Source organism: Barbus barbus, assembly GCF_936440315.1.
Source record: "Barbus barbus genome assembly, chromosome: 23".
In the NCBI taxonomy this organism is placed as follows: domain Eukaryota; kingdom Metazoa; phylum Chordata; class Actinopteri; order Cypriniformes; family Cyprinidae; genus Barbus; species Barbus barbus.
The window spans coordinates 8,380,235-8,405,049 of NC_136751.1; the positions used below are offsets into that span (position 1 = coordinate 8,380,235).

At 38.5% G+C, this 24,815-nt stretch overlaps 1 protein-coding gene across 1 annotated transcript in view; it reads left to right on the plus strand.

Annotated features, from left to right (window-relative positions):
- Nucleotides 1-24,815, plus strand: part of kiaa1549lb (KIAA1549-like b) — a gene marked incomplete at both ends in the record, with an annotated part of 88,942 nt that overhangs the window by 20,124 nt on the left and 44,003 nt on the right. Inside the window, 6 exons of the mRNA XM_079373816.1 lie at nucleotides 10,938-11,276; nucleotides 17,593-18,066; nucleotides 19,742-19,857; nucleotides 21,807-22,026; nucleotides 23,057-23,190; nucleotides 23,393-23,561. Of these exons, the coding sequence (XP_079229942.1) occupies nucleotides 10,938-11,276; nucleotides 17,593-18,066; nucleotides 19,742-19,857; nucleotides 21,807-22,026; nucleotides 23,057-23,190; nucleotides 23,393-23,561 (1,452 nt within the window). The remainder of the gene's footprint in view (nucleotides 1-10,937; nucleotides 11,277-17,592; nucleotides 18,067-19,741; nucleotides 19,858-21,806; nucleotides 22,027-23,056; nucleotides 23,191-23,392; nucleotides 23,562-24,815) is intronic.

Genomic DNA, 24,815 nt, shown 5'->3' on the forward strand with positions numbered 1-24,815 from the left:
ATTCAATTTAGGAACAGTACAATTAGCCCTATAACTTGAATTTTTGGGAAAATTTTTGCCTCAAGCCCCCATTATTATTATTTTTTGACCCTGGTTTGGAAAGAACTGCATAAAGCTTAAGGCCTGAATACCGTAGAGTCAGCAAGTAATTTCATTGGTTTAAATGACCCCAGTATCGATATGTCAGATTCGTTTAATGATCGCTAGTCACCAAGACTCAGTGGGGGCCTTTTCAGACAGGCCAATTTTTAAAAAGTTAAAGTTCAGCATGCTCTCTTGTCCCGTGAGCCTTGTGAAAGAGTGATTTAGAACGTGGTGATCCAAGGATACAGGACCCATATATACAGTTTAGTTTCTTATAGCTTTATTTTTAATAACAGCTGAGCATAGCTTTTACCTCTCAGCTGGCTGAGCTAGCTGTCAGTCTACAGCCTGCTGTTTTCCCGTTGTAGAGATTTTGGTTTATGGAGTTTATGAGTGTGTGTGATCTGTTCTGGAGTGACTAAACTCCAGGGTCTCAATGCTGGCATGGCTTCTTAGTAAATGAAGATGATGATATATGGGAGAAATCCTTCTCGTTCATTAGTTCATATTCAAGCCAGCATGCTTGTCCTCCCTAAAGTAATACGGAAGGGATTATGTGTGAGAAAGAAAGGTTTGAAGGTGGAAAAAAAAAGATTTATTGAAATAAAGTTTTATTGCTCAGAGGTTGCTGTTTTATTACTTAATAGAGTTCTCAGATATATTTCAATGACAAGGCCAGAAATCTCCAGTGGGTGGACCTTGGCGAAACAAGGTGGACCTCTATTCTTTGTCTCCTTCACAAGCTGCTTTGAAACTGCAACTTGTCAAGCGGTTGCATTATTATATTATTATCCAATTATAAATTATTCAGAGCCATAATTTTATGGGAGTTTCTGAATTATTAGAATACTGCCTAATTTAGATATACTGATTAACTAAATAGTTCACTACAAAAAATACCTTGAACGCTACAAGGACTCAAATCGATGAATCCTGTTCACTGGTTTGATTCTCAATGTTATCTGTTCATTTACAAGAACCACCCAAATGAAGCGTCACACATTTTTTTTTAAAGTCCAATTCTCACTATTAACAAACTATGACTTTTGCCTCAATAAACTCCTAATTTGCTGCTTATTAATAGTTCGTAAGGTAGTTGTTAAGTTTAGGTATTGGGTAGGATTAGGGATGTAAAATATGGTCATGCAGAATAGGTGCTTTATAAATTCTAATAAACAGCTAATATGTTATTAAGATACACGATAACAAGCAACTAGTTAATAATGAGAATTGGTCCCTATACTAAAGTGTTACCAGTATAATGAATCAGACTTTCCAAAGTTACCCATGGGAGAGAGAGGACCATTTAGAACAAACCAAATCACTAAAATGAATATGACTTTCCACTGATACATATGAAAGAGGGGTCAGTTTAGGATGAATCAAAGTGCTACTCGAGAGAGAAAAGCTGCATGAGAGAGAGAGAGAGAGAGAGAGAGAGAGAGAGAGATGTTTAAGACAAACCTATTCACTAAAGAATCAAACTTTCCAGTGCTACATATGAAAGAATGAGGACCATTTAGGATGACCCTAAATCAGTAGAATAATTTGACAGTGTGGTTATTTTCCACCGATTACTCAGCGATCTTTGCACTATACACTGCTGGCAAAAACATTACTTGTTACTGGATTCTGCAAGCAGCTGAGAGCAGGCTAGTCTACTGTAGAAGTGTGAGTCACCAGCAGACTATCAACTTACACATTTAAGGTTTAATTTCCTTGTTATCATTTTACTATGCAGAAAATTTACCTTCAGATCATACAACTATGTTGTTACTATGTTGGCAAAAATAACTTTAAAAGTGAGAAAATTGCAAAGTATTAATGAATTATCTTTGCAAATCAATAATGCCACATGCTGCATTTATATAAATAGCCACTGTGTATATATGTGTAACATTTTACAAATTAAATAAAACACAACAGATATAATTATTTTGCAGTTGCAGTTTTATTTCCAGTGGATCTCTTGTCTCAGTACTCTTGTATTTGGTGTTGATTGAGAAAGACCATAGTTCTCAGTTCCATAGTAAAAAAAAAACAAAAAAAAAAACTTAATAGCTGTTTGAAAACATGGAAATATTGTTCATCTTTTCTTCTCTGTGACAAGCAGAAGGGAGAAACAAAGTTGCCCAGCTCTGCCTTTGTTTTTTGTTTGTTTGTTGGTTTGTTTTTTGCAACATTTTAGCAATTATGAAAAATCTCAGTCATAGCAAATAAAATACTGAGACAAACATAAAATAATAATAATAATAGTAATAATAAAATGCTTTCAGAAACATATTTGTGATGTTCTCATACATACTCTCTGATATTACTTATTGTTACAGGGTATTTTGAATATCATACCCCTCACCCAGGCAACCCGTTTAGGGTTGATCAAACCCCAGACTGTGCCCTAGCAGCAACTCACAAACATGCCCTCTTTAGCCAGAGCCACCTGATGCTTTCTTGGTTGTGTCTGTGGTGGTATAATTGGCTCTTCTTCATCTTTCTCCTATTATTCTAAGTTTTGTGTATGCCCTGCAAAGTCCTGACACCCAACCTCCATGGGCCAAAACTTGGCTCTCCAACCTTTTCTTTCACAAACTTTTCTTCTGCCAAATCTCTCAGCTGCAACTGTAATGATCATTGTTATTATTATCTTCAGTCTCCTCTCCACATCACCTTTGGCTATTGTTTAGTGGTGGTGATGGCGCAGTGGATAAGACACATGCCTTTGGTGTGAGAGACCCGGGTTCGAATCCACTGTGAGACACCAATGTGTCCCTGAGCAAGACACTTAACCCCTAGTTGCTCCAGAGGCGTGCGACCTCTGACATATATAGCAATTGTAAGTCGCTTTGGATAAAAGCATCAGCTAAATGAATAAATGTAAATGTAAATGTTTCCAATGACAGGTCTATGTTAGGATCTCCTTCACAGGAGATGCAGTTCAGTGTTAATTTTGGCAGGCATTTTTGATTTAGTCTTAGTCTTTATCTTGAGACGAAAATGCTTAATAGTCTTAGTCACATTTTAGTCATTTGAGTCTTTCATAGTTTTAGTCTAGTTTTATTCGACGAAAAGTCATTGCATTTTTGTCAACTTTTAGCCATTACTTTTAGTCAAACTGCAGTTACCAACATTTATTTTGGTAGCTATTTTATATGTAGTATTCAAACAAAAATAGTCATTAATTCTTCTCTCTTTAGACCAAATCAATTAAGCTTAGTTATGAGAAATTTGAATCAAGGATTGAATTTGGAAAAACTGGAATAAATTTTCATTTTTTGGTAGAGATATAAATTAAACTCATTTTTCAGATACAGTAGGTTTACTTAACAAGTACCGGTATACATTTATTTAACATCTTTTGTTGGTTAACATTTATGACAGATAATTAGGAATGCTGTCCATTTAAGACGGAAGGTATGTATGTAATAGCCTACTGACATACATTCAGTTTTCACCCACCTGTTTAAGCTCACTTAAACCATAACGGACTGTATTTCCGTGAGATACTCTACATGATAGACATTTGGACTGCTGTGTGTGTGTATTTGAGCACTGAGAACTGATCGCGCGCTGTATGAGAACTGAAGAAGTGGAGCGTGCGCGAGAGAGAGCACTTCTATCAGCGCGTTTCCGCCTATCACACCTTCACTAACTTTAAGTTAATCGACAATGAATTGTGACTCCCGGGAAAAACGGGACGTCTAGTCACCCACTCCCTAACCCTTCGGGTGCTGAGGCCATTGTTTCAGATCGCTAGTTCGCGTTTTGGTAGCCTATCCGTCCACTGCGGCTGCCATGCAAACGCCCCATTTCCAATGACAGAGACGCACATTTTGAAAGACAAGACAGTTAACTTAGCCTATAGGATGTATTTTGAATGTCCGGTAGTCCTCAAATAACATTTTAGTCCCGTCTCGTCTTGTTAATGAAGACGCGCATAAATTTCGTCATAGTTTTTATCATCAGATATTAGTTTTAGCTCGTCAACGTCTCGTCTTAGTCACAGAAAAAAGGTTCGTTGACGAATATTAACACTGATGCAGTTAGGGCTGCTAACCCACCCCTCCCCAGTTTGCAGTCGTTCGTCGTTCCAGGTTGTGAATTGCTTTTCCATTCATTATCAAACTTTCTTGATTTTCAGCCACTCTTCCTAGTAGTCACTGGTGTACCAAACAGTAGTAGAAACATCTTTGTGATCCTACACTAGGGCATTACAGGGTGTTTCAAGTCTTTTGACTACTACATTTACATTTAAATTTAGTTTGGCTAAATTTTTTATCCAAAGCGACTTACAATTGGGGAATACAAAAAGCGATTAATCTTGAAGAGGCAATCAGACAGAGGAAGTGCTCGTAACACCAAGTCTCAGTCATTGTTCAAATAAGTACAAGCTAGTAAGCGGAGAGAACGATAGAGGGAAAGAGTTTTTTTTTTTTTTTTCAAGTACTGCTGAAAGAGATGAGTTTTGAGTTGTTGCTTGAAGATTGCCAGAGATCCGGCGTTCCGGATAGGGGTGGGAAGATTATTCCACCAGCCAGGAATGGTGAACGAGAATGTTCTGGAGAGTGATTTTGAGCCTCTCTGTGATGCTACCACAAGGCGTCGCTCACTAGCAGATCTCAAACTTCTGGAGGGGATGTAGGTTCGTAATAGTGAGTGGAAGTAGGAGGGTGCTGAGCCTGTGGTAGTTCTGTACGCAAGCATCAGTGTCTTGAACTGGATGCCAGCTGCCACTGGTAGCCAGTGCAAGGAGATGAAGAGAGGTGTAACATGCGCTCTTTTGGGCTCGTTGAAGATCAGTCGTGCCGCTGCATTCTGAAACATTTGTAGAAGTTTGATTGTGTTTGATGGCAGACCAGCCAGAAGGGGATTGCAGTAGTCTAGTCTAGAAACAACAAGGGCCTGGACAAGAAGTTGCGCAGCATGCTCTGTCAGAAAGGGCCTGATCTTTCTGATGTTGTGTAGTGCAAACCTGCAGGATCGAGCAGTCTTTGCAATGTGCTCTTTGAAGGTCAGCTGGTCATCAAAGATTACACCAAGATTTCTGACCGAAGTTGATGGGGTAATCATTGATGAGCCTAACTGAATCGTGAAGTCATGCTGTACAGTCGGAGTGGCAGAGAAGACCAGAAGTTCCGTCTTTGCCAGGTTGAGCTGTAGGTGATGTTCTTTCATCCATGCCGAGATGTCCGCCAGGCAGCCTGAGATCCGTGCAGCTACCGTTGGGTCATCTGGTTGAAAAGAGAGAGAGAGCAGTGTGTCATCGGCATAGCAGTGATAGGAGAAGCCATGTGCATGTATGATGGGACCCAGCGATGTAGTGTATGTGGAGAAGAGGAGGGGTCCAAGAACCGATCCCTGAGGAACCAGTGACCAGTTGATGTGGTTTGGATACCTCCCCTCCCCAGGCCACCCTGAAGGATCTACCGGTGAGATAGGATTCAAACCAGCGAAGTGGAATCCCAGTGATGCCCAGTGATGAGAGGGTAGACAGGAGAATCTGATGATTGACAGTGTCAAAAGCAGCAGAAAGATCCAGCAGAATGAGGACTGACGATTTGGAATCAGCCTTTGCAGTTTGCAGGGCTTCAGTGACTGAGAGTAGCGCAGTCTCTGTTGAATGGCCACTCCAGAAACCTGACTGTTTAGCATCCAGTTTGTTGTACTTGCTGGTTGAAGACAACTCGTTCGAGTGTTTTCCCTACGAATGGAAAGAGAGAGACAGGTCTGTAGTTATCTAAAAGAGAAGCGTTTAATGTAGGTTTTTTGATCAGTGGGGTTACCTGAGCCTGCTTGAATGCTGTGGGGAAGATGCCTGTGAGGAGAGATGTGTTGATAATGTGTGTGAGTGCCGGTAAGAGTGTGGCAGAGATTGTTTGGAGAAGGTGTGAGGGGATTGGGTCGAGAGGACATGTTGTAGGATGGCTGGAGAGGAGAAGTTTGGATACTTCTGCCTCGGTGAGGGGACAGAAGGAGAAGATGGGAGTTAGAGCAATGGACGTGGTTGATTGGAGGTCCTGTGGAGTTGAGAACTATACTCCCCCTCACCCAGGTGACATGACCAGGATTGATGAGGCCTGTGCCCTAGCAGCATTTTATGATTATTGATTAATAAAGACTTATTTTTATTTGGTTCCTTAGAAAATACTATGACCTCAACACACTTTTACCGTAGTGCATGATTCGTAAGCAAATGCTTGTTGACGTTTACATCACATAACCATGGCTTTTCTGATGTAGCAAAGTTTGCACGGTAGGTACAAGTTTAGGTTTTACAGTTCAGGGTAGGGTTTAGTGTAAGTGGTTCATTATTTTTATATAAGATTGTTTTTAAACTTGAGAGAATTATTCTTTTAGCAGCTCCCACAAGGAATTTCATTTCCAAACTGCTGCGATACAAGAACCAACATAATAAAGCGTTGCCAGATTTTACATTCATTTCAGATAAAACTGAACAGGCTAGAGTCACTTTGCAAAATATTGCATGTTTTTTTTCCAGTGAGCCTGTGGGTAGCTAACAATGAATACTATTTATATACCATGGTGGGCAGGACTTTTTGTTATTTACTGGATTGACAAAGAAACATGGAAAAATATTCACAATGATGGATAACTTGTTATTAAGAGGTGTTTATTAGGCACAACCTGGAGCAGAGTTTACTCGTTTATGCTTGCCGAGCAAAGTAGTTATTTGCTGCATTAATAGAACTGATGTTGAGTTCATTGTTGTTTAGAAGAAACAGCTGAGCTATTAACATATCTCATTTGTCATTATTCTCTCCTGTGTGTTTTATCCTTTGCAGAAACTGTCTTTTAGGAATGTATTTTTCGTTAGGGAGTGTAGTGTGTTATAAACTGAAGAGGAAAGGCTCACACACCCCACAGGGAAATTAAGAAGTGTGTCAGCTAATGGTGTGTGAAGTATGGGACAGAGGGACACCATGACCTGTTCCTCAGCGTATGCAACAAAACTGAACAATAGAACCTTCTGGGCTGATTGCATAACCGCCAGCCCAAGCTCTCTAGTCCTCAGCCCTGGTCTATTAGCACCTACAGGTGTCCTCTAGAGAGGTATACAGAAAGCGGGACACAGATAGAAACCTGGAAAGATATCCCTCTATAACATCTCCTTTAAAAGGAATAGTTCATAAAAAATGAACACTCTCAGGCCATCCAAGATGAAGATAAGTTTGTTTCTTCTTTAGAACAGATTTGGAGTAATTTAGCATTATATCACTTGTGCTACATCTACATTAATCCAGATACATTTGAAAACAGCATTTTCATTTTAAAACACTCTCCGTCCATACTAGCATTTTCAAGCGTTTTCCAAAAGTTTGTCATTTACGCTGAAACATCAGAAAACGTTAAATTCGCTTAACTGCACATGTGTAAAGCCAAACATAATCTCACTGAGACAATAAAGACGGAACAGGCATGATATGTTTTCATGCAATTCTTCTGACAGGATCATTTTTAGGAAAATAACTCACTATTCACTGATGCGTCGGGTCACTCACTCACCAATGTATGTCTGATCTAAAACGCATCTGCCCTCATGTTTACTGCCCTCATGCCCTCAAATTAACTCGCAAATAGCACTCGCGAGTAAATTTTCTGTCATCTTTGCCGGACTGTGATATTAAGAGTATATAATGTAACATATCTGTAGCAATAGTGTGGAAGCGAATAGCACATAACAGGCACAATACTGGTATAAACATAGATATGTATTGGTACAATATGTCACATGACTAAACATGCATCCTCGCTTTCACATTCCACACTACAATGCGAAAACGGCATTTTCAAAATATCCACTTTGGATATCGTTTTCAAAAAGCTTAGTTTTTCCTGTCTCAGTGTGGACGGAAGGCCAACATGGAGAGAAAAAGATGCGTATTCAAACGGAAATCCTTGTTGATAAATAAACATACCTCTTATCTCCAGAACTTACATTATTATTATTATGACATTATTAGGTATTTTTTTTAGACATCCAGTAATGTTCAGCCATTAACTTGTTGCAAATGTGCCAGTCTGTTAATTAAGCGTGTGTGAAATCAAAATTCAAATCTATTGGCCAGTTACAAAAATAATGATGTAGGCTTACAGGAGAGACTGCTGTCTGCTAAATGGTCATTTAAGTACAGAAATAACATGATGCCAGATGCGTTCATCCCAATAATCATGCTGTCTTTACTCTCAAACTCTCTTCCCCTTTTGAGTCACACTAGGCTGCATTTCAAGTCTATGCACTAGAATATCTAGGCACAGGAACAGTTTCTTCTTCTTCTATATATACTGTATGTATATTGATTATCGCTAATAACGAACGATCTGTGAGGATGATATTAATGAGTGTTCAATGTCAGAGTCAGATTATTGACTTGTTGAGTTATTGTGATCTGTTGTTCATAGGAACGTTGTCTCCATTTTAGGTTCTGTCACAGCACCGCTCAGCGTTAACTCTGAGAATTAAATGGAATTAATTGTTGGGTAATTAAAGGACAAGGTTTAATGAAAGTGATTTACTGACACCCTTTCATCTCCTGAAGCCCTCGGTGGACTGGTGATCATGCAGAAATAAGCAGCCAGACAATTTTATGCCACTTTGTATGGAGTCAGAATGATCTCCGAAGGAATTAATAGGACTAGAGTGGCAAAATATGAAACATAAATTAAACAAATATCAGGTAAATGCATTTTAAAATCATTGTAAATATCTGTTGATATCTAATGTTTTGTTATCTTGCTTGTGTGCCTGCTAGAGACAGAAAGACTGCATTTTCAGTACCTTTTTTTATTTTACCTTGTTTTTCTCAGAGGGCAGACAGAACAGGTCTGCCAGAAGTAAGAAGCACAGTCTTGATGCTTCTCTCTACATGTAAAGCTTCACTGCACCACTAAAGGACATATAAAGTAAGACTGAGAGGTATATAAACAGGTATTTCGGTTACAGATATATTTCAAACAATATATAAGCAGAAACAATACTGATTAATATAGTCTGGTTTGGTAAATGCATCTAAAAAAATAGTGGAAGACACAATAAGGGAAAAGTGCACATCAAACATGAAATTGCTTTACATTAAGCATTTCAAACTAGCATATAAGCATATTAACAGAGTTTACCCTGACAAACAATGATTTGTCTTTTCAGAATCATTCAAATATTGGTGTCCAGGACATCGTGAGCCCGGAGACTGTAATGACTGTTGAGATAATCTGAACATTTAGCCCATTTCATAGAAGAAACAGAGATCTATGACTATATTGTGTAGCACATACAATTACAAACATTTGATTTTTGGTCTAAATCACCCAGCCCTAATGTAAAGGACTGCTGACATGTTATATATCACAGCTCTCACTGGATTTGGATGGTATTGTGTTAATTAACTAATCATTGCTGTATTTTCACAGAATTTCTGTCAGTCATTTATGCCATGATTATATGCTGTAGAGGAACCTGTCAATTCAGCATGTAATATGTGAAGCAGTTCATTTTGCTAGAGTCAGGAATTCATAAACAACTACTTTACACAGTGTGTAGAATATGTAAAGCTTGCAGATTCCTGTGAATGAATCATAGTGGCCTCCAGATATTGAACATATCAGAGCGACAGCAGAAACTGGTAAATAAATAATTGTGGATGGGTGCCAGCAAAAATCATTTGAAGGGTCTCTGTTCAATCAGTATATAAATGTGAATTTTATATCAGTCATTCATCTTTTAGCATCTGTTCTATGGTAACACACATATGTCTGGTCACTTGGTCACTAGTGATCCAAAGATTAGACGTTGTTTGGTTGATGCATTTTTCATGCATATTGTCATGGTTCAATTCAACATGTCATTTTATAATATTACTCTGAATATGTATTATTCCAAATATATTGACTATCATATATATATACTGCCCTCCAAAAGTTTGGAAACGCCCTAGAAAAGTGGGGTTTTGGACAATATTGGCATGAATCCTTTTTCAATTTGTGATAATTTTGCACTGATAAGAATACATATTTTATTACATAAACAGTTTATACATAGAAAAAACTTATTCAAAATATCCACCATTAGCAGCTATTACAGCTCTGCATAATCTGGGCATCCGAGCTGTCAGTTTATTCAAACATTGACTTTGAACTGACAATCAATTGTTGAAGCTACAGTATTAAGGTGTGGTGTGCTGACCCAAAAATCTTTTAAAAACCTGGGCCAAGTTTAAACCAGTAACCAGGCATCACAGCTGGCAAAGGGGCATGTCTGACTTTGACATGTATATATTGCCATTATTATGTTTTATTGCTGGTCTTCAATGATAATGTCAAGTTACTTTAATGTATTTGCACCCAAAAATGATAAGGATTTATGCTGATATCGTCCAAAACCACACTTTGCCAGGGGTGTTTCCAAACTTTTGGAGGGCAGTGTATCTATCCATCTGTCTATCTATCTATCTATCTTTATTTTTATTTTTTCAAATGTGGTTCCAAACTAATGATAGCTGAGAAAGTTGTTTAAATAATGGCTGATTGACATATTTGGGAGGATGAAAATCGTAGCCCCAAATTACACCTTCAGGATCCTTATTTGAGACTGTAATGTCTTTCAGGTCTTTTCAATGCTTTTTCAGCATCATCGTATTTATTGATGTGTTGAAAAAAGTATTGTGAAAAGCATGTTGAGAGCTGTAATTTTGAGTGCCTCCGTCTCCTCAAGGAAACACATTCTGAATAGCAGATTGAAATTACAGTGTAGAAAAGTTTTCCTGAACAAACTGTGTCTCTGAAAAGAAAAGATTGGACTGCCCTGGGATACATTTATATTATTCTCTTTTCTCTCTTTTTAGATGACTTGAGTCATGAAGCCTCTGGATCATTTCTGGATGCGGCCACATCACCCTCCTCAACCCATTTGTTTGGCGGCTTCCATATGACAGACAGGAATGCAGCTTCTGTAGTCCAATCAGATCCCACAGGCTCGTCAAATGGTAGCAGGGAACAACCTGCATTTTCCTCTGTACTCACATTACTTGCCAGCACGGCTCAAAAGCCTCCCGAGCTCTCGTCAAAAGTTGTTGCACGTGACAATGAAACACATCAATGGCCTTCAAATGGATCTTTGCAACGAGTGGAGCCATTTACTCTTCCATTGTCTGTGCTGGTCAGCAACCAATCCAATAACTCAGGTTTGTTCGCAGAATGCAACTATTTCTATATCTTAATTTAGATGTTAATTTAGAGTTAATTTAGATGTCATTGGGTTTGTACAGACTACCCTGTTGAAAAAAAACAAAAAAAACAACATGCTGGTTAGGTATGTTTTGAAGCATGGCAACTCTTTTGAGCTGGTTTAAGCTGGTCCTTAGTTGGGAATGAGCTGGTTATGTACTATAGTTCTGAGCAGGAGCTAGTTGCTTAGGACCAGCACATTACCAGCTTAAACCAGCTCATGACCAGATAAGGACCAAATAAGGACAGGCTCAAACCAGCTACCATGCTTCAAAACATACCTAACCAGCATGCTGTTTTTTTTTTTTTTTCAACAGGGTAGTCAATCATGGGTCAGTTATTCCTTAAACTATTCCTTAAAATGAGTAGGCATGCAACCCCTGCTGTCAACATCAATTTACCATCTTTTCCATCATCACATGAATCATGGGTATTGTCCAAAAATCGTGTCCAAATACCCCTCATTGAAGCATTTCAAATTGAAATAGGCTCAGCACGTTATTTGATAATTTTTGCCTTTGTTAGAACACAATGAAGCATTAGCAACTTCAAAACAGTTCTGCAAACTGTTTTGAAGCTTATGTAACCACTTTTCAGTGTTTTATGAAAAGACTGTTTTAGAACCTTTTTTCAAACCTGTTTGAACAGCCACTGGGCATGATGTCACAAATCACACATTATTGCTTCATCCCAGGAGCTCTTTCAGTGCTGTAGTAGTTTACGTAGAACCCATTCAGCAGGCCCAGAGCACTAAATATGCCCCAGTGTTTAACAAAGGAATCCCCAAAAATGGCATCTACAACTATGCTACTCTCAACACTTCCCCACACACAGTGGTCATTGCTGGACCCCACTGATCACAGGAAAGTGAGTAAAATGGTATATTGCAAAGCTGAAACAAATTAAATTATATTATATATATATATATACAAGACAATTAATAGACCATTATGAATGTTTATAGATAAGTATAGTTAAGTGCTGGTTTGTTTGTTTCCTCTTGCCAAGATAATAGTTTTAAACATGGTTTAAAGGGTTCATGAACTGCCTTTTCTCTTATTATTTTGTATTGGTCTCTGAGGTCCACTTATAATGTTATCAATATTTTTACATAAAGAAAAACTATCATTTAGAATTAATAGGCTATTTTCTGTCCTGTTTAGACCCCCTGCATCAGAACGATCTGTTTGAATAGATGTGGCGGATTGTAGACTCAGACTGGTATGATGGAAATGCCCACTGGTAATGCTTTGCTAACTGTGTGTTTGACAGCCTACATTGTTCACAGATGAACAGATGATATGATTTAGGTTAAAAACGCATAAATACTGAGTATAGATCAAATTATCTGTAATAACAAAGACAAAAGACAAAACAGACAAAAATCCAATATAGTTGGCACAGCATCATCTTTTAGTTTCAATCCTGTATCAAACTGCCTTGTTTGTAAACGAATCCATGGTAAAATGAAGCATATAAAGGACCAAGTTCTTACTGATGTGGTCTGGAACTTCATTAAAAATAACGTTCATCCAATCTTTCCTGATGATGTTGGGTTCAGAAGGAGGGCAATGCAATATTTTTCCACAACTTGTCACTGCACAACGTCTTGTTGTGTTCTGAGGGACCTGTAAGGTTTCGGCGTAGACCTGCATTTGTCTCTCTCTTGCTATTTACACTACAGTACATGCACAAATCGGTGGGCGGGCCTAACCGGGCAGTGATGTAGAAACAGGCGTTGATCTACTTCTGTGGAGGCAGCGCTTATCTACACTATTATATCATAAAGTGGGATATTCCATAACTTGCCCTTTTGTCAGATTGGCTTCAATATAAGCTGTTTTAACAAGAAAGTTTTGAGTTCTGAAACTTACAGGATGTTTTATATAGTACTATGACCTCTTATATGTTAAAAGATTTAGGGAATTTTGATTTAAATGAAGTATTCAAATCCTAGAGCAGCTCAGAATCACAAGTTCTTAAACATAATCTGTTAAAGTCAGGTTGTGTAAATCCCAATATTTTATTTAATTCCCTGGGTTCAGGGGAGACATGCACAGCTCAGGCAATTAAATATTTAAAGATGGGCCATCAGCCATCAAGGGTTTTAAGATAGAGTTCCCCCTTCATGACCCTGCGAGGAGTCTCATAATTAGATACAATAAGTACATTATTTTCAATGGCAATCTAAAATTCTTACTAAAAAAACATTTTCTACCATAAAACCAACCAACCTCGACCATACAAGAATATCCAAAAACACTAATTGAATAAGGTATGGTGAATCAGTGAGTTTGAAGGTATGTGATTAGGCTTTTCATGTCAGTCTTCATCAATGTGAGATATTTAAATGTAGTTAATTTAAAATACATCTACTCCTTGACTTGAGTGCAGAATCAAAGTTTTCCGTTTATTTATTTATGTATATACAGTGCCCTCCAAAAGTATTGGAACAGTAAAGACAAAATTGCTCTATTGGCTGTGGAGTCAAGACATTTACAAATATGATTAAAAGATGAATATGAGACAAAACTACAGAATGTCACATTTTATTATTGGGTGATTCAACACATAGATGTTTTACCAGCTAAGAAGTTCAGCAGTTTTAGAGTTTCATCCCCCTATCTGATGTGAGCATAAGTATTGGAACAGTTGCCTCACCGGTCTTTCTAAGTGATCAGCTGTGTCCTGTTGCATTAATTCTTCAGATATTAAAAGCAGGGGTCAGTTATATCCATTACTTCTGCATTCTGAATCCTGCAATCGATGATGACACACAAACCAGGATGAAGATGAGGGAGCTGACTTTGAGAGAAAAGCAAGCAATTTGGATGCTAAAAGAAAAGAGGAAGTCAATTATAGCTATAGCAAATACAAAGGGCATGGAGAAATCAAGAGTTTGGAAACCACACCAGCAACCAACAACTACCTGATCGGCTAAGAAAACAACAGTAGTTGATGACAGACAAATTAGATTAGATTCAACTTTATTGTCATTTATGCAGAGTACAAGTACAGAGCTAATGAAATGCAGTTAATCATAAAATCATAAAAGCTGTGAAAATGAATCCTAAAAGACGTGTCTGTAAAATCACCAACAACTTCCAGAAAGCTGGTGATGCTCTGACAATCTACTGTCCTCAGGAGACTTTGACACAGAATTACAGATGCTACACAGCAAGATGCAAACCTCTGACCAGCACCAAAAATAGAAAGGCAAGATTAGAGTTTGCAAAAAAGGTGAGCTGGAAGGGTTTTGGAACTGTGTTTATGGACCGATGAGACAAAGATGAACCTTTATCTAAGTGATGGGAAAGCAAAAATGTGGAGAAAAAAAGGGAACTGCAAATGATCCCAAGCATACAGCCTCGTCTGTAAAGCATGGTGGAGGTGGTGTCATGGCATGGCCATGCATGGCTGCCTCTGGAACAGGCCCTCTCAACTTTACTGATGACTTAATGTATGACAGTAGCAGAAGGAATTTGGAAGGGCGCAAAACCATCTTGCCTACCAATATTCAGGAAAATGCCACTAGATTAATTGATAAATGCTTCATATTGCATCAGGACAATGACCCAAAACACCCTGCCAGTTCAGTCAAGGAATTTATAAGGGCAAAGAGATGGAAAGTCTTAGATTGCCCAAGTCAGTCTCCAGATTTAAATCCGATTGAACATGAATTTCCCCAGCTGAAGAGGAGAGTAATGGTAGAAACTCCCCAAAACAAGCAAAACATGTGTTGCATCACCCAATAATAAAATGTGACATTCTGCAGTTTTGTCTCATATTCATCTTTTAATCATATTTGTAAATGTCTTGACTCCACAGCCAACAGAGCAATTTTGTCTTTACTGTTCCGATACTTTTGGAGGGCACTGTAGATAGATAGATAGATAGATAGATAGATAGATAGATAGATAGATAGATAGATAGATAGATAGATAGATAGATAGATAGATAGATAGAACATGATTGGGTATAAAAAGAGCCTCTCAGAGTGGCAGTGTCTCTCAGAAGTCAAGATGGCAAGAGGATCACCAATTCCCCCAATGCTGCGGCGAAAAATAGTGGAGCAATAACAGAAAGGAGTTTCTCAGAGAAAAATTGCAAAGAGTTTGAAGTTATCATCATCTACAGTGCATAATATCATCCAAAGATTCAGAGAATCTGGAACAATCTCTGTGCGTAAGGGTCAAGGCCGGAAAACCATACTGGATGCCCGTGATCTTCGGGCCCTTAGACGGCACTGCATCACATACAGGAATGCTACTGTAATGGAAATCACAACATGGGCTCAGGAATACTTCCAGAAAACATTGTCGGTGTACACAATCCACGTGCCATTCGCCGTTGCCGGCTAAAACTCTATAGGTCAAAAAAGAAGCCATATCTAAACATGATCCAGAAGCGCAGGCGTTTTCTCTGGGCCAAGGCTTATTTAAAATGGACTGTGGCAAAGTGGAAAACTGTTCTGTGGTCAGACGAATCAAAATTTGAAGTTCTTTTTGGAAAATTGGGACGCCATGTCATCCGGACTAAAGAGGACAAGGACAACCCAAGTTGTTATCAGCGCTCAGTTCAGAAGCCTGCATCTCTGATGGTATGGGGTTGCATGAGTGCGTGTGGCATGGGCAGCTTACACATCTGGAAAGGCACCATCAATGCTGAAAGGTATATCCAAGTTCTAGAACAACATATGCTCCCATCCAGACGTTGTCTCTTTCAGGGAAGACCTTGCATTTTCCAACATGACAATGCCAGACCACATACTGCATCAATTACAACATCATGGCTACGTAGAAGGAGGATCCGGGTACTGAAATGGCCAGCCTGCAGTCCAGATCTTTCACCCATAGAAAATATTTGGCGCATCATAAAGAGGAAGATGCGACAAAGAAGACCTAAGACAGTTCAGCAACTAGAAGCCTGTATTAGACAAGAATGGGCAACATTCCTATTCCTAAACTTGAGCAACTTGTCTCCTCAGTCCCCAGACGTTTGCAGACTGTTATAAAAAGAAGAGGGTATGCCACATAGTGGTAAACATGGCCTTGTCCCAACTTTTTTGAGATGTGTTGATGCCATTTAAAATAAACTTATTTTTCCCTTAAAATGATATATTTTCTCAGTTTAAACATTTGATATGTCATCTATGTTGTATTCTAAATAAAATATTGAAATTTGAAACTTCCACATCATTGCATTCTGTTTTTATTCACAATTTGTACAGTGTCCCAACTTTTTTGGAATCGGGTTTGTATCTGCACACAAGGTCAAGCTACATTACGACACATCCTTCTTCAGTGTTCTGAAGTAATTGCATGCTTTCTGCAGGTAGTCGACCTGAAGCATGCATTCTCAACCTGAAGCACATTCTTGATGCATTTTCTGTAAATTATTTATTTCACGACCCAAACAAAGCTACCTGGAAATGCACTTAGAGAAAAGATTAATGGAAAACCTGGTCAGATTGTTGATTAAATCTCCTTGTAGAAACGACTCTCAGTTCAAAGGCTCAAAATGTACAGGCTGCCAGGTCCACAGTAGGGTCATTGAACACTGAAAGTATTTATACTGTTTTTATATCAAAACCCTGATCAGAAATGGCTCACTTTATGCTAGTGACTAGGCACTGTGCCAGTGATAATGCAAATGCAGTGACTAGGCACTTTGATCAGACTGAATCCCTCTTCAAAATAACTCACAGGAAAGAGAATTACATATTGTCTTCCATTGCAGTACATGACAATATCTAGGATTCCATGATAGCATTGATGTAAAAATATGTAATAATAAATGTTAGTTGAAAATGGGCTTACCTGCGACCGATATCTCTTTGATAACTGATGTGTTTATAAGATGACTGTGATATAATAGGTATTCTGAAGGGACCTCCAATCAAATGCCTTTATGTTTTGCTGTCATATAAATATATGAAATGTTGTTAGAACAAATAAATACCTCTGATTACTGACATTAAATATCACTGACCTTATGACATTACCTTTATGCACTTGATATCATCATTGTTAAAGGGATAGTTCACCCAAAAATGAAAATTCTGTAATTAATTACTCACCCTCATGTCGTTCCAAACCCGTAAGACCTTCATTCATGACAGCGACATGAGGGTGAGAATTTTTGTTTTTGGGGGAACTATCCCTTTAACATTATCAGTCACTGTCATCACCATCATTATAATCATCACTTCACCATCTTTGTCCTCAGATTTTATACAGTCACCTCACACCTTTCTGTGTTTTTTTGTTTCAGAGTTTGAGTGGATATCCGAGCTGGTGGCACCTGCAGCCTCAAGAGCTGCAGACCCTGATTCTAGCAGATTGATTTCACCTAAGCAGAGAAACAATGCTGCACCCAATAGACCTTCAGCTACAGCTGTGGACAGACAACGAGAACGACCAGACATTGCAACCACTATTGTATCTCAACCTACAATATTTAACAGCAATACTGTTAACACAACCAGCATTCCCTTTACAACAACCACAAACCAGATTAGCACTACCCAATCATCTGCTGCTAAACGACACTCCAAAACACCTAGGTCAACTATAAGAACTACAACTACACAATCTCCAAAGACAACACCTAGAATCCTGCCTGACTCCACCTCACAGAGCACTAAGTTGGACTCTTCAAAAAGCAATTTAGGAACTCCAAGAGCTGCTGCAACTGAAGCCTCAATGCTAAGATGTAACATCACTGACAAGATATGGATAAAAACAGGTGTGATTGCTCAGATCAAATAGTGATCTTTATGAAATGACCGAAAATTGTTGTACTGTAAATCAGTGTTGTATTCAAGACCAGCTCATTCAAGTCTGAGTCAAGACTGAGACCAGAAGTGGGTTGATTCCTAGTTAAGTCCACATGTTCCCAAGTCATTGACAAGATCAAGACAATGAAAATAAGGTCTTAGACTCGAACTCAAGATTGAGTTCAGTTTCAAGTACTACAACATTTACTGTCATCTGCCACTGCTGTCATCATTCATGCTTAATAAATCTACCTGTACATGTTTAATTAATGATGAAAGCTATTTGTTATCATGACAGATCATGTAGGTGCTACTGTATCAGTGTTATATTACTCCCAGAGCATATTTCCATGATGGATTTGGGAGCATGTGGACTAGGTCTTGACTTGAAATGAACCTTCTTCCTGTCTTGACTTGGGCCCTGTTTACACCTGATAATAAGATGCATTTTGGATGATCGGGTCATAACAAGTTGAGGAGACACGTTCGAGTTTATACCCGTTTTTTCTTTTTTTTTTTTTATCTGTCTATTTTGTTCATTATTTAATTCAATTTATTTGAGGGAAACGTCTATGGGTTGGTGTATGTATGGGCTTTTCTGATCTTTCAATCTAATATTGCAAAATAAGCTCATGCAATTTAGTTATGAACGTAAAAGTAGACAATGGAAAAGGATTCAGAGAGCAAACACTTTAATTTCTTACACATCTTAATGCCAGGTGTAGACCGGGCTTTGGATGAACTGATCCTGACTACAGTATTACTGTAAATTTCAGTGAGCACTGCAAACAGGTGTATGCAAATGCCTTGCAAAATTACTATAACAGAAATGTACCATGGTAACCATACATATGACAAAATACCACAGTTCTTTCTGTGAAAGAAATTAGCCATAATCACAAAGAACCGGAGAAGTGACCTGGTTCTTATAGTATGTGCTCTTACAGACTATATCTAGCTCAAGTCAAGTCACCTTTATTTAATTAATGTTTTATACAATACAGATTGTTCCAAAGCAGCTTCAGTAATAATCAGGAAAATAACAGAATCAAATTCTTCAAATATGAGACAAATTCAAATTCTGCTGTCAAGAAGCTCTAAAAAGACAATTGTCATTATTTTGCTCAAATCAGTTTCAGTTCAATAAATTTGTAAAGTTGATCAATTATGAAACACGTTCAATTGACCTTTCGCAAAGATGTCAATACACATTGTTTTTCAAGTTTAAGTCAACCCAAGTTAATCTACTCTACTGTCTGGTTTGGTTGTCAGAAACAATGGCATAATTGGCGTTTTGATTGGTCAGATTGTCTGTCAATCAAGCTCCCTGCAAAGGTTCAATACCCATGTAATTTGCCAGTCCTAACCCTTCCCACCTCTTCAACTGCCTTATAAATAAAAGTGGCAAAAAAAAATATTAAATTTTTTTTTTTTTAAATCTCACAGAATGATTATAACAATGTTTGCAGATAATTGATCAAGAGTGTTTAGTAGTAACAGTAGCTGCATATTTTGTTTTGTCGAAAAACTATGGTTACCATGGCACATTTTCGTAATCGTTCTTCCTGATCAAATGGTTTTATTTGAGCATAAAACGTATATTTTTCAATGCATTTTTCATTTTTTTTTTTCTGTCAATGACAGTGATGTCCATACAGTTACGGAGGAGTCGTCTAGACAGTATTTTGAAGCAGAATCTCCCTCGAGGGTTTACTCAAGCTCTGAAAAAGGCCTTGAATGACAGCACTGTTCAGGCTAAGGTTTGCACTTCATGAATTTATAACACAGTCTTCGCTTACAGTTTGTTCTGCATCAAGTATGCACCAACACAAATGACTTTTTGCTTCAAGCAGTGTTTGCTGTCTTGATATAACTTCCACAAGATCTACCCTTTAAATCCGACCCCTTCATTCACACATCTATATCTTAACATTAGCAAACCCATACTTAAGTTTTAATATACCTGCAGAGTTAGTGTTTTAACCAATAACCAGGCTGTAAAACCCATGTGACTGATTGCTCTGAAAGTGCAAGAAAAATATAAATACTTTTCACCTGGTTTTAAACACTCCAAAAAGATAAAACATCTACTATAATATAAATATTTATTTATTGCTGTATAAATGTTGCACACATTTTATCATTAAGAGTACCAATCCCTTGTTAAAAGATTTGTTTTGCACACCATTATGTTTTCAGCAGCTTTCCATCTTCTCTTTCTCATTTTAATATATGTTTACTTCAGATGTGTCCCTGACGTATTTTAGTACGTCAGTAAGTCGTGACGTATTGTCAAGTATGGTGACCCATACTCGAAATTGGTGCTCTGCGTTTAACCCATCCAAGTGCACACACACAGCAGTGAATAGTGAACAAATGCACACACACACACACACACACACACACACACACACACACACACACACACACACACCCGGAGCAGTGGGCAGCCATGCTGCAGCGCCCGGGGAGCAGTTGGGGGTTCGGTGCCTTGCTCAAGGGCACCTCAGTCGTGGTATTGAGGGTGGAGAGAGCGCTGTACATTCACTCCCCCCACCTACAATCCCTGCCGGACGGGGACTCGAACCCGCAACCTTTCGATTACGAGTCCGACTCTCTAACCATTAGGCCACGACTTCCCCTAAAGTCAAGGCTAGCTAGGCTAATCTGCTAAACACTGACACCTAACACAACCAAACACACAATCCTTGTCAGGCAGAGTCAAACCTTACTATAGGAGGAGCAAAAAAATAAAAATAAATAAAAAGATGCACACGATAAATTGGGTCAAAATGGAAATAGAATACTGTTATCAGTCACCCCTCAGTTACATCTTAGGCTATTCAGTTACTGAGCTTTTTCTGCCTGTTTATCCCAAGATAAAGGCTTTGATGTCAGTGCAGTCCTTATGTTGGAAGCAATCCAGGGAGAACTGAAAAGTTTGTGGCTCATCAAATTGTTGATTGAGGGAACTACAGGGGTTTTGATTTAGCCATTATTATTATTTTAAAGTAAGAACATAACATTAAAGTCAGTGTAAAGTGATATTAAAATATGTGTTCTGAGTTTATCACACAAAAGAAAAATGTGTCATTAACCACACAGCCAAATTTGAATGATAAAAAAAAAAAAAAAAAGGCAAGTAACTAAAATAAGTTATCAAAATCTTTGAAAAATAAGCAGGACTCTCTACTCTCAAACGCTGGGGCGTGTCCGCTGTCGGCACTGAAACCACTCCCACTCACGGGAAAGCGGCCGTCTCTCTGTCAAATACCGCTACAACCTGAATGGATGCTACTGATACTACCTAGTAGCTTAATTGGATTTATGGGTGATTCTTAGACTATGGGCACTTTTATGTTCTTTTTATGTTTATGTTCTTTGCAGGTCGTAATTTTTTTTAAATATTAACAATTTCTCTTGTAATCTAAATTTGTCCTCTAACAGACCTTAAAACTAGACAAATTATTTAAACTTATGAGACTGTGTTACGTGACTTTTGAACAAGTTTTTTTTATTCAACTTCACAAGGCTAAAAGTGCCCCTAGTTGAAGAAACGCCCTTATACAGACATATATGTTTGAGCGTGCAAGTTTGTTATTTAATTATAGACGCGCGCAAGCGCGCTCAACGTGCAGTGGGGTGGTTTAGCACCAAACTACAGAATGCATCTTTAATAATAATGTTTCCTGTATATTTCCACCTTCAGATTGAGAGCATCTCTAGTGTACCTAATGTGACGGTCGGTTTCTATGTGACCCATGGAGAGATGGTGTACACTGCATCGGTGGTGGTGGAGGCTCTGAGTGTCTATGGTATTGAGAGATTGATGGCAGACATCCGGCAGTTTGTGCCACTGGTGCAGGCGATTCCCATCCCAGCAGTCCCCTGGAGACCCAGCCCTGCCATCTCAATGATGCTGAAGACAGGTCAGACTCACCGCTTATTCTCTGTCACCACACTAATATGCAAATGCTGCCACACATATCATTTTTCCATATCCGTTTAAGAATGCAGACATGGTCCTTACAAAACTGTTTAGAGACTGGGCTAGTTTTCACCCTAAATACTATTTCTCCAGGTGCAAGCTATTTTTGAAAACAAGGCTCAGGTTAAATGTCATTTAAATCAAGCTTAATTGGTTCTCAGGTGTTTTATAAATGAAATGTTGTGTATCACGTTGGCACATTTGATCTTAGAGCTGCAGTGAAGTGAAGATTTTTAGTGAATAATGAATTTTTGGCCTGCAAACTATCATATGGCTTGGAATGTAGCGAATGATCCCCATAGGTTTATTTCTTTAAGACAGTCTCAAACTAAGATCCATCGGTTCACTATAGTTAATGCACTAATTAAATAATATTAGCACATAGAACTTCTTATTTTAATATTGGTTCTTTTTTAATGTATTCGTCTTTGGATTGTGATTAAAATGCAGTGGTTACATCTCATTACAAATAGCTGCAAGTTTGTATTAATTAATTTTTTTTAAGGCTATTATGGCCTATAAAAGAGCAAATATATATCTTGATCGTGTTCATGTACTCTTTTGTTCTTTCATATTGATTAAACTAAGAAAAAAATATTGGCCATCGGAATTGGCCTTGGAAAATTATGATCAGTTTACAAGTATTGTCACTGGTAGTTCATGTTAACTAATGTGCTTAACTAATGTTAACAACTGGTACCTTTATTCTGAAATGTTACTAGTATAATAGACCATTAGTAGATAGTCCTGTCCCTACAGCTGATTCACGGCAGGGCTGAGTTTTGCTAGTGATGTTGCCTAATTACATCTTGAATCAGAATCAAGCATTCAGCAATGCCACAGCATAATAAAATAAAGTACTTTTGAAATTTTTGTGCAGTGCACATAACGGAATATGCTCTGCATGTTTCAGCAGCTTCTTTTCATATGGTTTCTTTTATGCGCATATCCTTGTGTATGTATGTGTGTAGTTCTGAGGTTTGTAGGGCCAGGAGATGACCTCAGGTCCTGCAGATTTACTCAGATGATGGAGCAGAGACTGGAGAATGCTTTTGCTGAAGCAGAGGCTGTAGTGTTGAACTCACACAGCGGTCTCACTGTACAGGTGGGAGGGCCTTAACTTTAATTATCTTTATTTTACCTTTTGTTTATTTTGTGTGTCAAATGAGGAGTTTTTTTGTTTTGTTTTGTTTTGTTTTTTGGGGAAAAATGTTGATAATTCTATTTTGTTGATTTTGAGAAAAAGGTCAGTCTGAGAACTAGTAAAATATACTTTTTTTCTGTTTCTCGCTCCTCTTTTCTCACAGATCTTGAGCACCTCACAGTCTATGGGTTCTCCTGCTGTATCTCTGATTTATGTGGTGCATAATGGCAGTGTCACTCTCAATGGCACAACTGCCACTAACCTTCTCAGCCAACTGACTGCCGAGCTTGTCGGTTACTTCCTGTTTTACCCTCCACTGATCACAGCTGAGCGTAAGTTCTCCCTGGCATTCCTCAGTTATACGAATAGATACAGTTATACACATATGCAATTGTTACACTTTTTATTTCCTTTTGTATTCCTTTTGGGAAAAGTGTTAGTAAAGGATTCAGAATTTACATATAATCAATAATAAAGATAGTTATATAATTCAGAGTAGGATTCAGTATGCTTAATTTTTTATGTTCAAATTTTTGTAAATCTGAACGAAAAACACACACACACACACACAGCATTAATGCTAAATACGGTTTTCAGACATGATCATCTGATGATCATCTGAACAGAGATAATAAGACCAATTACTCTCTACCAGAGAGATGAAGTGGTTTCTATTTGGTTTGTAGTGTTCACAGGAGGTGGAAACGGGTTCATGCATACACGGGCCAGGACACAGTACGCACATCGAAGCCAATTACAGGGAATAATAATTAACAGTAGGGAATCCCAGATACACTCGTGTGTGTGTGTGTGTGTAGAAAGAACATGGTTCCACATGCAACTGTAATGAGATGGTGAGAATATCACACACCTTATTGTCACAGTTTTGCTCATGCTGACTGTTAGGTCATTTCGACCAAAGAAGTTGAGTACACATGCTCAGTGTCATTTCCAGAGGTTGTGTTTGAGAAATAGACGTATGAGTGCTGCCAGCATTGCTGCAGAGGTTGAAGGGGTGTGGGGGCCAGCCTGTCAGTGCTCAGACCATACGCCGCACACTTCATCAAATTGGTCTGTATGGCTGTCGTCCCAGAAGGAAGCCTCTTCTAAAGATGATGCACAAGAAAGCCCTCAAACAGTTTGCTGAAGACAAGCAGACTAACGAAATGGATTACTGGAACCATGTCCTGTTGGGCTGATGAGAGCAAGATAAACTTATTTGGTTCAGATGGTGTCAAGCGTGTGTGGCAGCAACCAGGTGATGAGTGCAAAGACAAGTTTGTCTTGCCTACAGTCAAGCATGGTGGTGGGAGTGTCATGGGCTGGGGCTGCATGAGTGCTGCCGGCACTGGGGAGCTACAGTTCATTGAGGGAACCATGTATGCCAACATGTACTGTGACATACTGAATCAGAGACTGAGCCGTAGGGCAGTATTCCAACATAATAACGACCCCAAACACACCTCCAAGACGACCACTGCCTTGCTAAAGAATCTGAGGATAAAGGTGTTGGACTGGCCAAGCACGTCTCCAGACCTAAACCCTATTGAGCATCTGTGGGGCATCCTCAAATGGAAGGTGGAGGA